Source organism: Manduca sexta, unplaced genomic scaffold (genome assembly GCF_014839805.1).
Source record: "Manduca sexta isolate Smith_Timp_Sample1 unplaced genomic scaffold, JHU_Msex_v1.0 HiC_scaffold_946, whole genome shotgun sequence".
NCBI lineage: Eukaryota > Metazoa > Arthropoda > Insecta > Lepidoptera > Sphingidae > Manduca > Manduca sexta.
The window spans coordinates 42-18185 of NW_023595790.1; the positions used below are offsets into that span (position 1 = coordinate 42).

An 18144-nucleotide genomic window follows, 5' to 3' on the forward strand; every position below is an offset into this window, starting at 1 on the left:
GATACGCAGGAGATATTATAGTGCACAAGCGTGTGCGCAATACACAGATGCACTTTCTGTGCCTTCAGTTTTTGTCCAGTGAGATAGCAATTCGACATGACCGGAGAGAGATCAATCTAAAGTAAAAAGCTGTAGATAATAAGTAAAAACCTAAAGCTAATAATCATTACAAGGATTTATTAATTATGATTTTATTTAAGAATAAAACTAATATTTTTTAAAGGACATAATTTTTCAATAATGCCTGTCTCAGACCAATACCAGCAACGCACCTGTCTAAGCTATAAAATGCGGCAAACGCAGCCACAGCTGGGCATCCTGGCTTGGCAACCTGGACCTGGTAAAGAGCAACAGATGTACTTTGGGACTAAACATACCTATACTATATTGTTCGATTATTCCCGTATTTTACAAAAAGAAAAATGGTAGATTTCAATCAGATATATATAACGACCGCATTATGTGTTCGTTGTTAATCGCAAGGCACGTACAGCGCGTGCAGCAAGCATCGACTGTCAGTATGGCGACGCGACTTCTACTTCTCCTGGTCTCTGCTGGAGTTATCGACTATGTCATTGCAAGTGAGTTTTAAATCATACTTTACTAATCATACTGTCCTTCATATTGACTTTTTTGGTTTCACGGAGAAAATTATTACCACTGCTGCCCTCAGAGGTAACCGAACGGTTATGTTTAGGGTTACCAGATTTTTTTCAGCCTATAAGGGACAAATGCTTAAATGGGAAAAAATATGGGACCTCAGTTTTTTACCCGAAACAAATAAGAAACAAAATTACTTTGTGACATCTATATATATAAAAATGAATCCCTATTTCCCTTGGTCACGCCATCACGCGTGCTCGGCTGGACCGATTTCAATGTTTTTTTTTTGTGTTGGTTATTGTCAGAAGAAGGATCTTACGAAATAAAAATTAAGGAAGTTGAGCGGAACGTTAGAAAGTTTAAGAAAAATTAATTTCAGCGATTGACAGAATGCGCGCTGCAAATTCATAGTTAAGACGGGACAACGTCTGTCGGGTCAGCTAGATTTTTATATTTTTCCGAGGATGGAATCAGTTTTAACATATTCTAGAAAAGTTTATATTAAACGCAATTTTATAATCTAACCACTCATGCTGAACTAGATAAGAAGTTGCATATTGTGGAGCTCTTCACAATCCACGAAGTAAAGCAATGAGTCAGAAAATATGGTAAAATAAACCGTGTTGCAGTATTGTACCGCTTTTTTTATTATAATAATTGACGTTAGATATTAACCTTGATATATTATTACTACACATTGCACACACAAAATTTTACTGCATGTGTAGGCAGAGGCGCAATTGGTGGACCCACTTTCCGCTTGACTCATAATAAATTCCAGACTTCAAGTTGATGGTACTAAGCAGAAGTACCCAATATTCGCATAAAAATTCTTTAGTAGTGTTCAAGTTTATAAATAAAAAATAAAAAAACAAATCTCTTTATAATAATATCTATAAGTTTAGATATGAGTGGGGAGTAGGTAGGTATTTTAATCTATTGTTAAGTACAGGTTACTCATCATTTATGACGCATAGGGAATTCCAGAATTTCTAACGAGTTAATTAACTATATATTGAGCTATATGAATTGGCAAGTCGGTCGATTTGTAATTGTCTATTTCTAGCGTCAAGCAGCAGTGTGTAATAATTGCTATATTACCTACGCTTTAGGTGACATTATAGCCAGCTTATTCGGCATTATGTGACTACCCAACGTTTCACTAGGCAGGTTTAATAACTCGGAGTCTACGTGGTGTGGAAACAAAACATTTAAAACTATTTTTATGAGGCGATTTTTTGAAATGACCACCTACTTCTTCCAGGTTGTAACTTGAATCTCCAAAAGGACTTCGACACCAAAAATGCTCCACCAGTATTCATAACAAACGGCAAATACATGGCGCCAGACTTGAATGCCTGTGGTATCAGATTGTCAACGAGACAAAAAATTCTCATCGGCTGTCCAGGAGCAAGGAATGCTATCATGTACATAAGTAGAAAGGGAAAGGTTCAGACAAACCTTCGAGTGCTGGTAAGTCGACATTTTTTTTTAACCCAACGGCAGCCCATGGTAAATGAAGTGCGGTCCAATAGAACATCGACTGACGAGGGATGATTACCCATCGGCAGTCGACACAATTATGCAAGCCTGTTGGTACCGGATAGACAAAGGCTGATCCTGAAACGCGACACACTTACGTGGCCCACTATGTATGTTTTAACACCTTGTGTACGGTGGTTCGTATCCGGGCGGATTTAAAATATATCCTATCACCAGCAACATTGTGTCTACAATTGTTTGTCGCACGAGGTATTAACCATCCGAATTAAGTGGATACCGAGGTGACGCGGAGTTTGATGCTTGGGCGGGAGCAGACGCCCAAACATTACATGGCTTCAGTCAGGTTTATATATACGTCTCGTATGACAGACTATAGCCTGATTTTTTTTAACAATATTGCTCTCGTCGACGCTTCACATCCTGTAAGACGTTCTTTCGTCGACCCCACGGAAATATATGCCACGGAATAATGCAGAGACAGAGGCTTAGGGGTGTTATGGGTCATATTAAGTTGGTGGCAGAATATAGCGACATTCGATTATTTCTTTTGTTAAAAACTTAAAAATATATCCACAAATTATTCTTTCTTTCTACTTTCAGTCCTATTTTATTTTATATTAATAAAATTAAGACGCAAAACAGATTACAATCAAAATTAAAGCTAATTCTAAAATATACAAGCATAAAAACTAGATTGTATTGCTAAACATTGCGCCCTTATACTAGTTAATTACTATGAACCTTGTTTCGTCTAATATACTTTTTGTTTTATTCTGTAGGAAGCAACTTGCGACAGAGGTAGCAACTTTAAATCTTCAAACAAAAATCTAAAGAAATTCGCTCTGAAAGAGATATCATGCAAAGAACAACCCGAAGTAACGATTAAAAAAACTACGAAATGTGGTAGAAATAATCTATACCAAAAATACAAGTAAGCTTCGTTCTTAATAATAGCGACTGCATTATCAACCTTATTGATATAACCACGCTAAAGGATTTTGTACTTTGTAGACGTTGTCCAATCTGGATAGCGGAGCTAACGTTTACTGATTCTCTATGTTCATGAATGCACCCTCGCATGGACTTTCAGATCAACCACTATTGATTCCATGTTCAGAAAAATTGGTGGGTGGCGAACGCGCCAACCGCCCAGGTCTTCCCGCTTGCAAATGGCACAAAAAAAGCAATACCCTCTTTCAGCAAGAGTCTTGCTTTAGTGAAAGTCTTCACTGCCTTGTATAGGCCGGCATAATTTTAGCGATTGTTGGAAGAAACTACTCTCGTTTTAAAAGGTGCACGAGCATTTGTCACTACCGTGTCATGAAAAATGTGAACAGAATAAAAAAACATTATACATACGCAATAACCGGCGATAGATGGGATTGGAACGGACTGCCAAAACGAATGTCCTAAGAGCACGCACCTCTTACTTCTCTCTAGTTATGAGTGTATTCTTTGTAAATAATCATTGGTTAAGGAAAAAAAAAACAGCCTGAGGGAACCTGAGCAAATCTTTTGAAGAATTTTGAGGGTAAATAAAGTCCGCTAATTCGTACTAGGCAAGCGTAGCGGACTAAAACGAAACTCCTCTCAGTAGAAGAGAAGGCCCGTGCCTAGCAGTGTGACAGTATACACAAGGCTCTAATTTATTTCATATAATACATACAGCCGTATCTCATGGTGCTGTATTTCGACACAGTAAACATTTCAATAGCATTCATTATTAGACTTGTAAAATGAATGCTCGCGGCTTTATTGGTAACTGAATAATTTGGATTTAATTATAACATTTGTATCGATTAGGGATGTGTCGACGATAATTTGTATTACAGTGGAGGATACAACGTCGGGAACACGTTCTACTCGTTGTACGAGGCCTGTTTCGATGAAAACATCCTTACTACCTACTTCGTGAAGCACTACATCCATCCGCACTCGTGCGAGACGCAGCAGTCGGACAAATCACCATCTTTTCAGGGTAAGTCCGATATTTGCAATCCCCAGTTTGAACAGGAAGCACCCAAGGATACTCTCTCGTCAAGAACCCTCTCCACCAGGTGCCAGTAGGCGCTAAGCTAAGAGAATTCCAGTTTCCCATACTCCGGTATCCTCCAGCGTTGACTACAGGAACGTCTAAACAAAAAAAAACATAACCTGCAAAATGTGGGTGTGTAACGCCTGTGCCCTTTTAAATTAAACTATTTTTCGGATTTTATCGCGGTTTTAATATTTTACTTTTCTCCCGACGTTTCGAAGACTTTGCAGCCTTCATGGTCACGGGGGGAACTGAGGTGTTGTTCATCCGCAAAATCAAAGGTACACAAACGTCGGGTGAAACGTAAAATGTTAAAACCGCGATAAAATAGTTTATTAAATGTCTTACATTAACATTAGCAATCATTATGCCTCTGACCTTGTACAGGGAAAAAGGTATGACACTATAACAATATAGTTTTTATTTCTAGTAAATGGCATGTTTAAAGGATTGCCAATATCAAGGCTGTACACAATGTCCGAACAGAGAAAGAGATTCAATGAGATATTCGGCAAGAGACAGGGGGCAGTGTACACTGATAATAACGTAAGTATCGCTTACTGTTTTTAGACTTAAATTTATATACATAATACTAGGTTTTTCTCGCGGCTTCGCCTGTGTGATGAGCCTTTCCCGCTGTAAGTCCCTAAATTACAATAGTCATCCGTTACGCCATCTTTACGATGCTAGCGCATTTCCAGGGAGTAAATTACTTGGACAAAAGTAACCTATATGTTGATCTATCCATGTGTCTTTTTGAAATCCGTTCAGCTACTTATATCTACGTATACTTCAGTTTATATGATCATTACCCAGGGACAGAATTTTAATTTTTATGAAGCAGATAACTGAATCCAACTTGTTGCTAAATTCATCAACTGGAACTTTGTCGCTTAGCGCTCGCCTGTGTACAACAAAAAAAAGTTATTTCAACAACACGATACATTTTGCCAATTTGCGAAATTTTCCTCAAACCCTTGTATGTAAATAAAAAATTATCACAAAAAATAGCCATTCCAATAAAAATAAACATAAGAAAATTTGCACATCTAAAGGAGCCTTTAACTATGGCGAATGATTGGCGCGAACATGGGTAGTTACCGCAATGGTTAATAATTTTATGTCAGCTCTCAACAGGCGCGCACACTATTTACTTCATTCCCGTCACAAATTGTTTTGAGATTGCTTTTGATGATGTGTGATGATAACATTAGTTGAATTGGAGACATTCGCAAGCGCGTGTATCCATTGTATTATTCTAAAAATTATTTGTAGGTGCTACATAAAGGGCACCTGGCGAGTCGCGCGGACTTCACCCTGGCCGCGGAGCTACGGGCCTCGTACCAGTACATCAACGCGGCTCCCCAGTGGGACAAGGTCAACGCGCCACGCTGGTCCAATTTGGAACGAGTAAGTACCTCACAGCCAACCAGGTCTTGTAACTGCTCGCGGGAGCTAATCCTATTGCTATACCATTTTAAAATGGAGACGTAAGAGGGTACAAGAATCTTAGTCGGAACCTCTACGTTGACTTCCCTAAAGCCATAACATATAAAAACACTACAATCATCGTTCGTACGTAGTTCTTCAGCTATTAATTGCAGTGTAGTCTTATCAGAAGACTGCGGGAAACAAATTGGTTCTGAATGGGCTATTCCACTCAAAAACTATAGTTTTCTTTTCAGTAAGGTTAACTGATTTCGAGGTACCTCTAATAAAGCTTTCATTATATGTGCCAGGCGTTGCGAGTGTATGTGAACCAGAAGGCCAAGAAATCAGTGACGGTGTACACGGGGACCCACGGGGTCCTCACGTTGCCCGACGAGAGGGGCTCCAACAAGCCGGTGTACCTAGCCAACGTGTCCAACAAAAATGCTGTACCAGTACCCCTCTACTTCTACAAGGTAAATGGTGCCTTCTGACTGCACGTTGTCAAGTCGGGAACTGTATTTTACACATTGTTTGTGTTTAAACTTTTTAATGTTTGTCCCACGTATAAAATATTTGTTAATTACAAAATACGCGGTATGTATAAGGCCTTGGATGTACTACAGATGGATCAGGAAGTCCTGTGTGTAGACACCTCTACTGTAATGTAGTGATTATAAATCTATCTCGTCTAAGAAAATACAAATTACTACGCTGTTGCGTAAGCTCTGTTACTCCTTTACCTATTATGTAATTCTTCTAATAAGCAGCAAATGTTCCTGCTATAAACCCACTCATAACAATAGAGTTGAAGTTAGCTAGGTCATAAATTGAGGTAAACCTTATAAGTTTTCCTGGTGTGTGTCTGAAAACTTTAATTTCATTTTAAAATTGAATTGGCTGCAGCAAATAAATACTTTGTATTTTCAAACTATATAATAATTTATCCACATTTTAGGTAGTGGTTGAACCCGGCAAGAAGACTGTTGCGTACGTCACCATCAACTCTGTCTTCTACACCTCCACCTCAAATACAAACTCTTCGTTTCTGCACTGACTTGTGCGACGGCACACACTGGCTCACCTGGAAGGACAAGGGGATCGAAAGTTTCTGCTGTGACTACAACGACTTTAAGAGAGAAGTCGGCTACTCACCCATTTAAATACCCGAAAATCATAATATTATAAATATTGATATTTATACCAAGCAATAAAGTATGCCTTTTTCTATAATATTCTTTATCAATAGTATTATTGTAATATTGACTAATTAAAAATGACAATAACTTTGGTCTATAATTTTGTGTGACCTATAATTTTGGGAACTCTTGCTTTCTTTGTCGTAGTCGGGTGAAATACAGTAATGTGTCAAAATCATGATTTTCATGAGACGTGACGGCTTGTACCGTTTTGTGTGACAAAGAAATCCGGAATCTCAAACACCTGCCCTTATTCCTTTCAAGCAGCATGCCCCTGATTTTCTGATGATAATTTCTATGGAACTGACGAATAAATAAACGGATAAATGACTGGTGAACTCATTTCAAAGACCTCAACAATCTTAGCAATCTGCCAATATTTTATTACAGTGATATTGTTCGTTTAATTTCTACTACCGTCAGCAAATATTTTGCAGGTGTCAATTTGGCAGTAGCAACAATTCCATTGCAACGTCAAAACAAAAAAAAAAATACACACCCCTTCACATACTCATGCATTTTTTATCAGAAGGGTAACTAATGTAAATACTTTTGCTATATGTATTAAGTCCCATGATGTTATAGGAGCTACCTCCTATTTCATAAGTTTTTATTGAACTTGCACTGTTTGTCCGTATGTATGTTGGGGTAAAATCTTGAAACTGAATTTTAAAGCAGTTATCCTCAACCAAATAAGATGAAATTTTGCATACATATTTAGTTTGGATGAAAATGCATGGTTAGCTAAGTAACGTCATTCTTAATCTAATATGGCGGACTAGTTAATTCTACTGGCAGTAAGTCTCTCTTCTGTGGGACTCCGCCTAGGTAGGTACCACCGTTATGTCTATTTCTGTCGCCAAGCAGCAGTATGTAGTTGCTGTAGTGTTCCAATTTGAAAACATTTTAGCCAGTGTAACTACTGGACATAATAAGACTGCGAGCGCAATGGAATACCAAAAATACTTTGTAACTAGATGGTGCTTCTACAGTTTATGGGCGGTCGTATCGTTTACTATCAGGCGAACAACAAGCTCACCTCGTCATTTAAAGCAATAAAAAAAACACCTTTAATACGGGTATATTATTATAGGATTTGCTGAGAAAAATATGAATGAATTGACATCAACCCTTTAAGGAGATGGTGTACTACTGCCCGGCTAAGCGGGAAGACGTAGCTGGGTTATGTCTTAACTAATATAAACCGATATTTTGGGCTGATTCCAGCGGTGGTGAAATAGATTTTTAATGGTGGAAAACAAGATGGTCGCCGTACCAATTTTATAAATCCTAACTTGGCATGGGTAAGGAATAGTTTGGTGGTGCTCAAACAATCTTTGTAGGTACCCATAAGGGTCAGCTGTTGGTCATAAAAATGATTCAACATGGCGGATTCAAGATGGTGGTCCAATCGGTATCATTTTTTTATCTCCGGGTATTTAGAATCGCAGAATATGATTTAATTGTTCGGATCAAATATTGCAACTGAATATTAATAACTAAAAAATTATATAATCTAAGAAAGCTTTTATTTAAATACTCCAAGAATACAACTTTAAATTTAATCAAACACTATTGCTTTTCATCCAATCTACAAGCTGTTAACGGGGATATGTCATATTACCAGTCACTTGTATACCAGTAATTTGCTCCCGAGGGAAACATATTTTTTTTTTAATTCTTTTAACTCAAAAATAGTTTCCTGAAAAGATCAAATGAGATTTTTTGAGTACACACATCTTGTTCTTTATTGTCCGCTTTAGTGACAAGACAATCCGCTGGAAATCCCACGTATCCCGTGTTCCGCAAACAGGAAAAGTGGTAGATAAGTTGAATATATAAAGATCGTTTTATGTGTTCGTTGTTCATTCAAGTACCTACAGCGCGGGCAGCAGCACCGACTGTCAGGATGGCGGTGCGACTTCTACTTCTCCTGGTCTCTGGTGGAGTTATCGATTATGTCATTGCAAGTGAGTATTAAATCCTACTATTCTATACAGGGTCATTTTGAAATTGCGTTACTGAATGAAACCGCCTACTCGTCTTCACCTTTGCTGACATTGTGCCAAAAATCATCTATAAATAACGAATATTTTCATAAAAAATCCTGGTTTTAGTTTTCACATTTTTGATCATTTTGTAGTTTAATGCGAATATGGTGTGCATTTCTGACTAAAAGTGTAATATTGCCGCTACGATGAATTCTCTTGGACTAGTAGTAGTGGCATTAGGATGCGTAAAGTTAAAAAAACTTTCTATTAATATTTTGTTGGAAACTTACACTTTGTTATTTTACATCTACGGCTCAAGTAACTTATTGGAAAGTATTATTTCCAAGTAAATATGTATGTGGTATATTTAGTAAGGCAATGTCAAATGAACCTATATATACTATCCTACTATACTTTACTCATATGAATATAATGTACTATATAAAAAGTATTTGAACAATTTTAATGGTTGGTTTCTGGGTGTGGGTGCGGACTCATATCGCGCCACGCAATCTTTGTTTTTGTTTACATTATATTGTAATCTTGTGGATAATGAGTTGTTTAATTGTTTTTAATCTATAATTCTTATGATTTCTGATGATTTTTTTTAAATAATGTAAAATCACTACATAGTATAAAACAAAGTCGCTTTCTCTGTCCCTATGTTCCTTTGTATGCTTAAATCTTTAAAACTACGCAACGGATTTTGATGCGGTTTTTTTAGTAGATAGAGTGATTCAAGAGGAAGGTTTATATGTATAATAACATCCATTAAATAGTGGAGAAATACTGTTATTTTGTTATGTTATACCCGTGCGAAGCCAGAGCGGACGCTATGTTTTTATATACAACGTTCACAGTTTTTCTGTAGTGTATTTAGTATCAGCATTGCACCCGTGCGAAGCCGGGGCGGGTCGCTAGTATAATATAATATTTATTCCGTCTCTCAACCATACTGACCTACAGTTTTGATTTCACGGAGAATGCTAATACCATTACCACCTTTAGTGTGACCAGACATATTGAGGACACCAGTCTGACAGCGAATCAATAACCCGTAATTAAGTTGATAAATGCAATATTTATGACACCTACACGCAATTTTATAATCTACCCATTGTCAGATTAGATATGAAAATTGCACATTGTTAAGCTCTTCATGATCCAAGAAATGTAAAAATACTTAAGAAACTATGGTACAATCAACTCTATTGCACTTCATTTATTGTAATAATTAGCATTTCTAATTATCTATTCAAGTAAAATGTCAAAATCACAGTATTTTATGTGCATTAATTGCAGATACGAACATACTTATTATCAGCTATACTATCATATAAAGCTGAAGAGTTTATTTGTTTGTTTGAACGCGCTAATCTCAGGAATTACTGGTTCGATTTGAAAATTCTTTTAGTGTTGGATAGCCCATTTATCGAGGAAGGCTATAGGCTGTATAACATTACGCTATGACCATTAGGAGCAGGGCATCAAGGAAACAAATATGTAAAAACTACGTTTGCTAGCTTTTGCTTGCGCATCCGCTCGTATTAATATTTAAAAGTAGCCTACAACACTCCGGGATAATGTAGCTTCGTATTGATGGATATTTTTAAAAATTGGTTTAGTAATTTGTGAGTGTAAGTATTTAAAAAATATTAATACTACCAGTTTAAAAGATTAGATGTAAGTAGGTAGTTATATATTATCTTTTGTTTACCGAAAGGTTATCATCTTTGATACACTGCGTGAAATCCAGAAAACGCATAACATTTGATTATATACGTATCCACTTACGTTTCATCCGCCTACATGGAATTATTTATTTTTACCGTCAACCAGGTGTGTGCAATAACTGTCCTGTTATTGACATTATAGCCAGCTTATTTATCATTATTTTACTAATAAACCAACGGCTTAGACAAGACAGTTTTAATAATTCGAAGCTCGTATGTGGAAATGAAACACCTTGATTTCCGACTTTGTTAATGACCCAACGCAATGTAATGAACAACTCCTCCTTCCAGATTGTGTCTTGGATCTCCAAAAAGACTTCGACACCAAAAATCCTCCGCCAGTATTCTTAACAAACGACGCATACATGGCGCCAGACGTGAATGCTTGTGGTGTCATTTTGTCAGCGCAACAAAAAATTCTCATCGGCTGTCCAGGAGCGAAGAACGCTATCGTGTACACCAGTAACAATCAAAAGATCCAGACAAACCTTCGAGCACTGGTAGGTTTACATTGTGTCTAGATTTCTTTGTCGCGCGAGGGTTAATAACTCTGACCTTTAATAAACTGGATACACTGGTCACTGAACTGCGGGATCGATGCTCGCGCAGCATGAGACGCCCACACTAGAATGTAGATGCGCGAAAACACGTTTGCATTCTTGACATTGTAAAATGCAGCCTGGATTTATATTTACGCCTTATGACGGAGATTTAGTATAATTACTTACATGAAATGCCAGCGATTTTTGGCTGAACTGTTTTTAACACAATTTGATAAGGTAATCGTGTAAAATACGTCTGTGTGACCTGTGTTGCGACCCCACATAGAACTGGTATACATACAGGGCATGACGATGAGACACAGGTTTAGGGATGTGGATCGTCTTACTAAATCTTGTACAGAATCTCGTGATATCCGTTTAAATTCTTTTCTTAAAAATATCCTCAAATCAGATATTATTATCGGGCATTAAAAAAAGGAAAATCAATATTTATAACTCCTCCCTATCTTTCTATTTGATGAAATTTGTTGCGAGTTAATGACAGATTAGTGTTCCCCAAGACTCGGCGAGTTAGTAGTATGTGTGAGGGCGGAATAGTCTCTATTACTTTCGATCTCATAGAGTTTAATATACTTTTTGTTTTATTCTGCAGGAAGCGACTTGCGACAGCGGTAGCAACTTTAAATCTTCTGACAATACTTTAAAGCAATTCGCTCTGAAAGAGATATCATGCAAAGAACAACCTGAAGTAACGATAACAAAAACAACAAAATGTGGCAGAAATAATCTATACCAGAATTACGGGTAAGTGGCTTTTTTAGTAATGGCCACTGAATTATAAACTTTATTGATGAGACCACGTCAGAGGAGTTCGTAAACTTTACCCGTCCTGGATACTGGGGCCTTGCTCAGATTAATTGGTTATGAACGGAGCAACTGCCTAAGGCTTCGCGCTTGCAGGATACAAAAAATAAAAGACTCTCTTTCGGTAATAGGATAAAAATCCTCGCATTAGTTAGGGCCATCATTGCAGTCTTATAGGACGGTATGATTTTGGCGATGGCAGGGCGTAACAATTCTTTGGTATCAGGTGTAGTCCTGGGCGAAGCTTAAGTCATGTTGAAAGGAAGAGCTGTTTTATAAACTAAAGAAATACTTCTGGGTTCAATGCTGATGGTCTAAAAGATTATTAATAGTAGTAGGTTCCACGAAATTCTGGAGTGGGAATGGATCACTCTCCGTTGTAAAAAATGCTTGCATCACATTTGTATCAATTAAGAAGTATATGTGGCAAATTGAAGCTCTGTAGTATACAATTGAAATAAGCTAAAATGGTGATAATAATTTGTATTACAGTGGAGGATACAACGTCGGGAATAAGTTCTACCCGTTGTACGAAGCCTGTTTCGATGAAAACATCTTTACTACCTACTTCGTAAAGCACTATATCCATCCTTACTCTTGCGAGACGCAACAGACGGACAAGTCACCAGGTTTTCAGGGTAAGTTCGAATTTTCAAACCCCACTCCTGTGACAGATATTTTTCTCGCATAAGCTCATACCGAGCGTGATCAACTCAAAAGACGTATTACTTTTTACCTCGATTTTATATATTTTTTTTTGACTGCCTCGGTGGCGTAGTTGTATTGCATGTCCGGTACAATAGTGCTCTGAGGTCCTGGGTTCGAATCCCGGGTCGGGCAAAGTGATATTTGGGTTTTTCTACTCGGTATCAGCCCGGAGTTTGGAATTTGTGCCCGATATGGCGATAGGCTCGCCCCCTATCACATCATGGGACGGAACATACTTGGCGAAAAGTGGGTGCCCTAGTTGCGCTTCTCTGCATACCCCTTCGGGGATACATGCGTGATGTTATGTATGTACTTTTTACCTATTCGTAATGATATGTTTGCACTCGTCCAGATAGCGATCATAGTACAAGGTGTAAAACCCGACATATTGGCACACGCGGGTGTATCGTGTTGTGATAATCTCTCGTCAGTCTATAGATCGATCTCTAGATCACTGATTCTCAAAGTTGTCCAGGAGAGACTCGACGGGAGTCTACGCTAGCTTGACCAAAAAATGGGTGTTCATAATTCGTAAGCGGGAGTTTACAAAATTTTATGTAGTTCTAATAGTAAAGAACTAAAAGTTGGCTTAACGTTAGTTATAAATATAAGCACATAATATTTTATAAAGCTGAGCGACTGTTTCGTTAGAAAACTTATATATATTACATTTACAATTTTGTTTGGATTTACAGTGAATGGCATGTTCAAAGGAGTTTCAATGACTAAGCTGTACACAGGGGCCGAACAGACTAAGAGGTTTGCACAAATATTCGGCCCCAAACAGGGAGACGTGTACACTAAGAATAACGTGCGTATCGCTTTTAAGTGGTTTTAGACATATAATATATGAAAAGATTTACGGACAATTTAATTTAAAAAACGTTTTAGATCTTTCTGAGAATTTTAAACTATCGAAATATTCTTAGTTAAAATGCCTATTTAACACTTTTGGTTGCAAATTAGTTAGAAGTAAATGCACGGAGTCATCAATTTTAGTAGCATTTTTTATTGTGAAATTAATGAGATAATATGCACATTATAAAAAATAAACTACCAAAATCAAGATAGTATATTGTAAAAATATGTACGCGCAGCACAGCGCTGTTCTGAGGTCCTGGGTTCGAATCCCGGGTCAGGAAAAGGAATATTTGGGTCTTTCTGCTCAGAATCAGTCCGGAATCTGGAATTTGTGCCCGATATGGCGATAGGCTTGCCCATCACATCACATCATGGGGCTGAACACGTTTGGAGCAAATTGGCCCTGGTTGCGCCTCTGCATACCCTTTCAGGAATAATGATGATGTGTCACGATGACATTATCTTATGAGCCATGCGCGATGTTCTGCGGCCAACAGGTAGCTAGCTCGACGAAACATGTGGCCAAATATTAAAAATAAAAAAAAATTGCAGGTGCTACATAAAGGGCACCTGGCGAGTCGCGCGGACTTCACCCTGGCCGCGGAGCTGCGGGCCTCGTACCAGTACATCAACGCGGCTCCCCAGTGGGACAAGGTCAACGCGCCACGCTGGTCCAATTTGGAACGAGTAAGTACCTCACAGCCAACCAGGTCTTGTAGCTGCTCGCGGGAGCTAATCCTGATAGTTCACTGTAGATGCTGTATCTTCAAGAAGCCAAACTTCATTTAAAGAAATATAAGGTCGAAATATGCTACCGTAACTTAATTTCATTCCCTTAGGTCGCTGCCGATCCTAAGGGAAAGAAATAAAGTTTACGGTAGTATTAGAGTTATTTGAGCTTCAAGATAATTTCTTAACAATTTAACATTCAAAGAGAAGCAAGCTGTCATTACACCATCCACTCCGGTTTTTCGTCCGACGTTAATGAGTCGGTTCATCCATGTGGTAGATAAATGCATCTTTCTACGTGGCACTATAGTTTTAAAATAATATCGTCAGTTAACAACACATTATAAGTCGGAACCTCTACGCTGACGTTTCTAAAGCCGTACAAATTTAATACATGAAATAATTGCAGTGTAGTCAGTCCCTTCTAAAAGACTGCGCGAAATAAATTGGCTTTCCGACATCTCATCTAAACTTCTCAGTAAGTCTTATTGGATGGGATGCAGCTCTAACAAAATCCATGATTTGTCGCAGGCGCTCCGAGTGTACGTGAACCAGAAGGCGAAAACAACAGTGACGGTGTACACAGGGACTCATGGGGTCCTCATGCTGCCCGACGAGAGGGGCTCCAACAAGCCGGTGTACCTAGCCACTGTGTCCAGAAGCAATGCAGTTCCAGTGCCCCTGTACTTCTACAAGGTAAATAGTGTCTATTGACTGTACGTTGTCAAGTTAGGAAGTGCACTTAATACATTGATTATGTTGTTTTTTGTTTTCGCGGCGAAAGTGCCTTCTGACTCCCGCCCAGCCTTCGTGGGGGGCGACTGCGCGGTTATGTTTGGGTAACCGTGCCTTACGGCCCGGCGTTGAGCCGCCCGGATTTGATGGTGACCTTCGGGCGACCGCCGGGCCGAGTCCCTAACCCTATATACAACTTAACCTATGCACGGCCTACCAGCTAAAACTCCGCGGTGACCCTCTTCGGCGCATTAGGGACGGCTGCGGGCTTCCTCTGACGTTGAAGTGTCTAGTCTGCGACCGCAGCCGCTCCCTGCGCGGTGCCGCCTTGCGGCCCGTCTCCTATAGGCTCAGAAGCCCCGTGCACCGAAGGACGCCCACGGCGTCTACGGCAGCGTGAGGCCAACTACACACTGCCGTCCATCCCGGGGTCAACCGACAAATGTGCAAAATGCACAGAAATGCACTAGGGCGGACAGCCCCCTGCTGCCCGCCGACGACCCCCTTCGTGGCCCCTATTAGTCGCCTCTTACGACAGGCCGGGGATACCGTGGTGGAATTCTCCAAACGCCCCCATTCCACAGGGCGGACATTGTTTATGTTCATTTTGTAATTATTTTGTCCCCTTTTAAAAAATCTTTTCTTTCTTTTATCAAATACGCCGAGTCTAGGCCCGTAGCCTACTCCTGATGGATCAGGAGGTCCTGTATACAGGTACTCTCTAATTTAGTATAGAGATTCCAAATCTATCTCGTCTAAGAAAACCAAATTCCTGCATCGTTGCGTAGGCTCCACCACTCTATTAGTAATTTTCTTAATCTTCAATTAAACTAGCAAGTGTTTATGGGATAAATTCCAGTTTACTCTTACCAATAGCGATGAAGTTATCTTGGTAATGAATTGAAGTAATCCTTATAAGTCCAAATACTTTGTATTTTAAAACTAGAAAATTATTATTCCACATTTTAGGTGGTGGTTGAATCCGGCAAGAGGACTGTTGCGTACGTCACCATCAACTCTGTCTTCTACACCCCCACTCAAATACAAACTCTTCGTTTCTGCACTGACTTGTGCGACGGCACACACTGGCTCACATGGAAGGACAAGGGGATCGAAAGCTTCTGCTGTGACTACAACGACTTCAAAAGAGAAGTCGGCTATTTACCGATATAAGTACTTTAAGTACTCGATAAAATTTATATATACTGTATTCCTTTTTTCTATAAGTGAGATTAAATTTTACAAGGAGATCAAAAGTTAAGTATGAGTGATGTATCATTATAATAGAAACTGATTATAACATGACAAACATTTTTCATACTCACGTTTTATTATCTGTTGGAAGAATGTTAAACATAATGTTTGTGGCATAATGTTTTGTTGCCTTTGTCTTGTGAATATAGTTTTATAGTTTTTACTCTTTGGTAATTGGTAATGGCTGTATAGAATTTAAATTTAAATTTAAAAAAGCTTTCTGTTGTTTCTTGTTCTTTTAATAAAACAGTTCGTTTGTTTGGTATCCGTGTATAATTTCAACAGGTTATGGGCCCAGTTTATTAAAAAATAGCCCAGAATACCAATAGATCAAACGATATTTTATTGAGCAAAAGTACAAACGTTCGTAATTATCACCATAGTGGTTCGTCGCAATAATGGCTACGACAAATCTTCAAATAGCAAAATTAGCCGGGCGAGAAAACTACTCGACATGGAAGTTTGCGGTAAAATCTTATCTAGAACACGAAGATTTGTGGGAGTGTGTTGATCCGGGCATTAATGTCGATATCAAAAAGGACGTAAAAGCCAAGTCAAAAATCATTCTGTTGGTGGAACCGATCAACTTCGTTCATATTGAAAATTCAAAGTCATCTAAAGAAGTATGGACAAACCTTCAAAATGCTTTCGAGGACTCCGGGCTATCCAGGAAAGTCGGCTTGTTAAAGGATTTAATCAACACATCGTTAGATAGTTGCTCTAGCGTTGAAGACTACGTGAATAAGATTATGAGTACCGCATACAAATTACGAAATATTGGCTTCGAAGTTGGCGACGAGTGGTTAGGAACACTTATGTTAGCAGGTTTACCGAATAATTATAAACCGATGATCATGGGTCTAGAAAGTTCCAGTATTAAAATTTCGTCAGACTTCATAAAGACAAAGCTTTTACAAGAAGTGAAAGTTTCCGAGTCTTCTGCATCTTCTGCATTTTTTACCAAGCACAAAAAACCTTTTAATAATAATGCAAAACCGAAGGGAAAAGGCCCTCGCTGTTTCAATTGCAATAAATATGGACATTTTAAAAGTCAATGCACAGTGAAGAAATCTAATCATAATAGTTTTTCAGCAATTTTTTCAGCTTACAAATCAATAAATCAGGATGATTGGTACATTGACTCAGGTGCCACAATGCACATAACAAGGTGTTCAGACTGGATGTATGATTTAGAACCACCTCCGATTCAAAAAATAATGGTGGCAAATAATGAAGCTCTCTCCGTGCATAATATGGGTAAAGTAAACATTCAGACAAATATATGTAAAGATGAGCATTTAATCCAGGTGAGAAATGTTTTATTTATTCCTGAAGTCAGTGCAAACCTATTATCGGTCAGCCAATTAACTAAAAATGGTTGTAAAGTTGAATTTACTGATGGAGGCTGTAACATATTTAATGCTAATAAGATTCTTATTGCAACTGCAAGATTATCTAATAACATGTATAAACTCAATACTGTTACTGGCAATGCTTATACTGCTTCATGTGAAAGTAAGGCAGATATTTCCATATGGCACAAAAGAATGGGGCATTTAAATATTGCTGATATTAAAAGGTTAGAGTCTTGTGCTGATGGTATAAGTATCACCAACAAAGATATGGATACTGTTTGTGTACCATGCTGTGAAGCTAAACAGACAAGATTACCATTTCCACATTCCGGTTCAAGGGCAAATGCATTACTAGAAATAGTACATACTGATCTGTGTGGTCCGATGGAGACACCATCTGCTGGTGGTAAGAAGTACTTCATAACCTTCACAGATGACTATTCCCGCAAAGTATATGTTTATTTTCTAAAGAACAAAATGGATATTAAATCAGTGTTTGAAATATTTAAGGAAGAGGTGGAAAATGAGTTAAGTAGGAGAATAAAAATTTTAAGAAGCGATAATGGAAAAGAATTTTGTAATAAAGAATTTTCTGATTATTTAGCAGTTTCCGGCATCAAACATCAAACCAGCACTCCATACA

The 18144-nt window shown here is 38.4% G+C and overlaps 1 protein-coding gene across 1 annotated transcript; it reads left to right on the forward strand.

Moving 5' to 3' along the window:
- Nucleotides 1–309: 309 nt before the first annotated feature.
- LOC115450170 lies at nt 310–16210 on the forward strand. Its single transcript, XM_037447341.1, has 8 exons — nt 310–581; nt 10784–10992; nt 11648–11799; nt 12352–12497; nt 13263–13378; nt 13981–14115; nt 14689–14853; nt 15862–16210. Exons 1-8 carry the CDS (start codon nt 461–463, stop codon nt 16063–16065), a joined length of 1248 nt encoding a protein of 415 aa, XP_037303238.1. The 5' UTR covers nt 310–460; the 3' UTR covers nt 16066–16210.
- The last annotated feature ends 1934 nt before the right edge of the window (nt 16211–18144 follow it).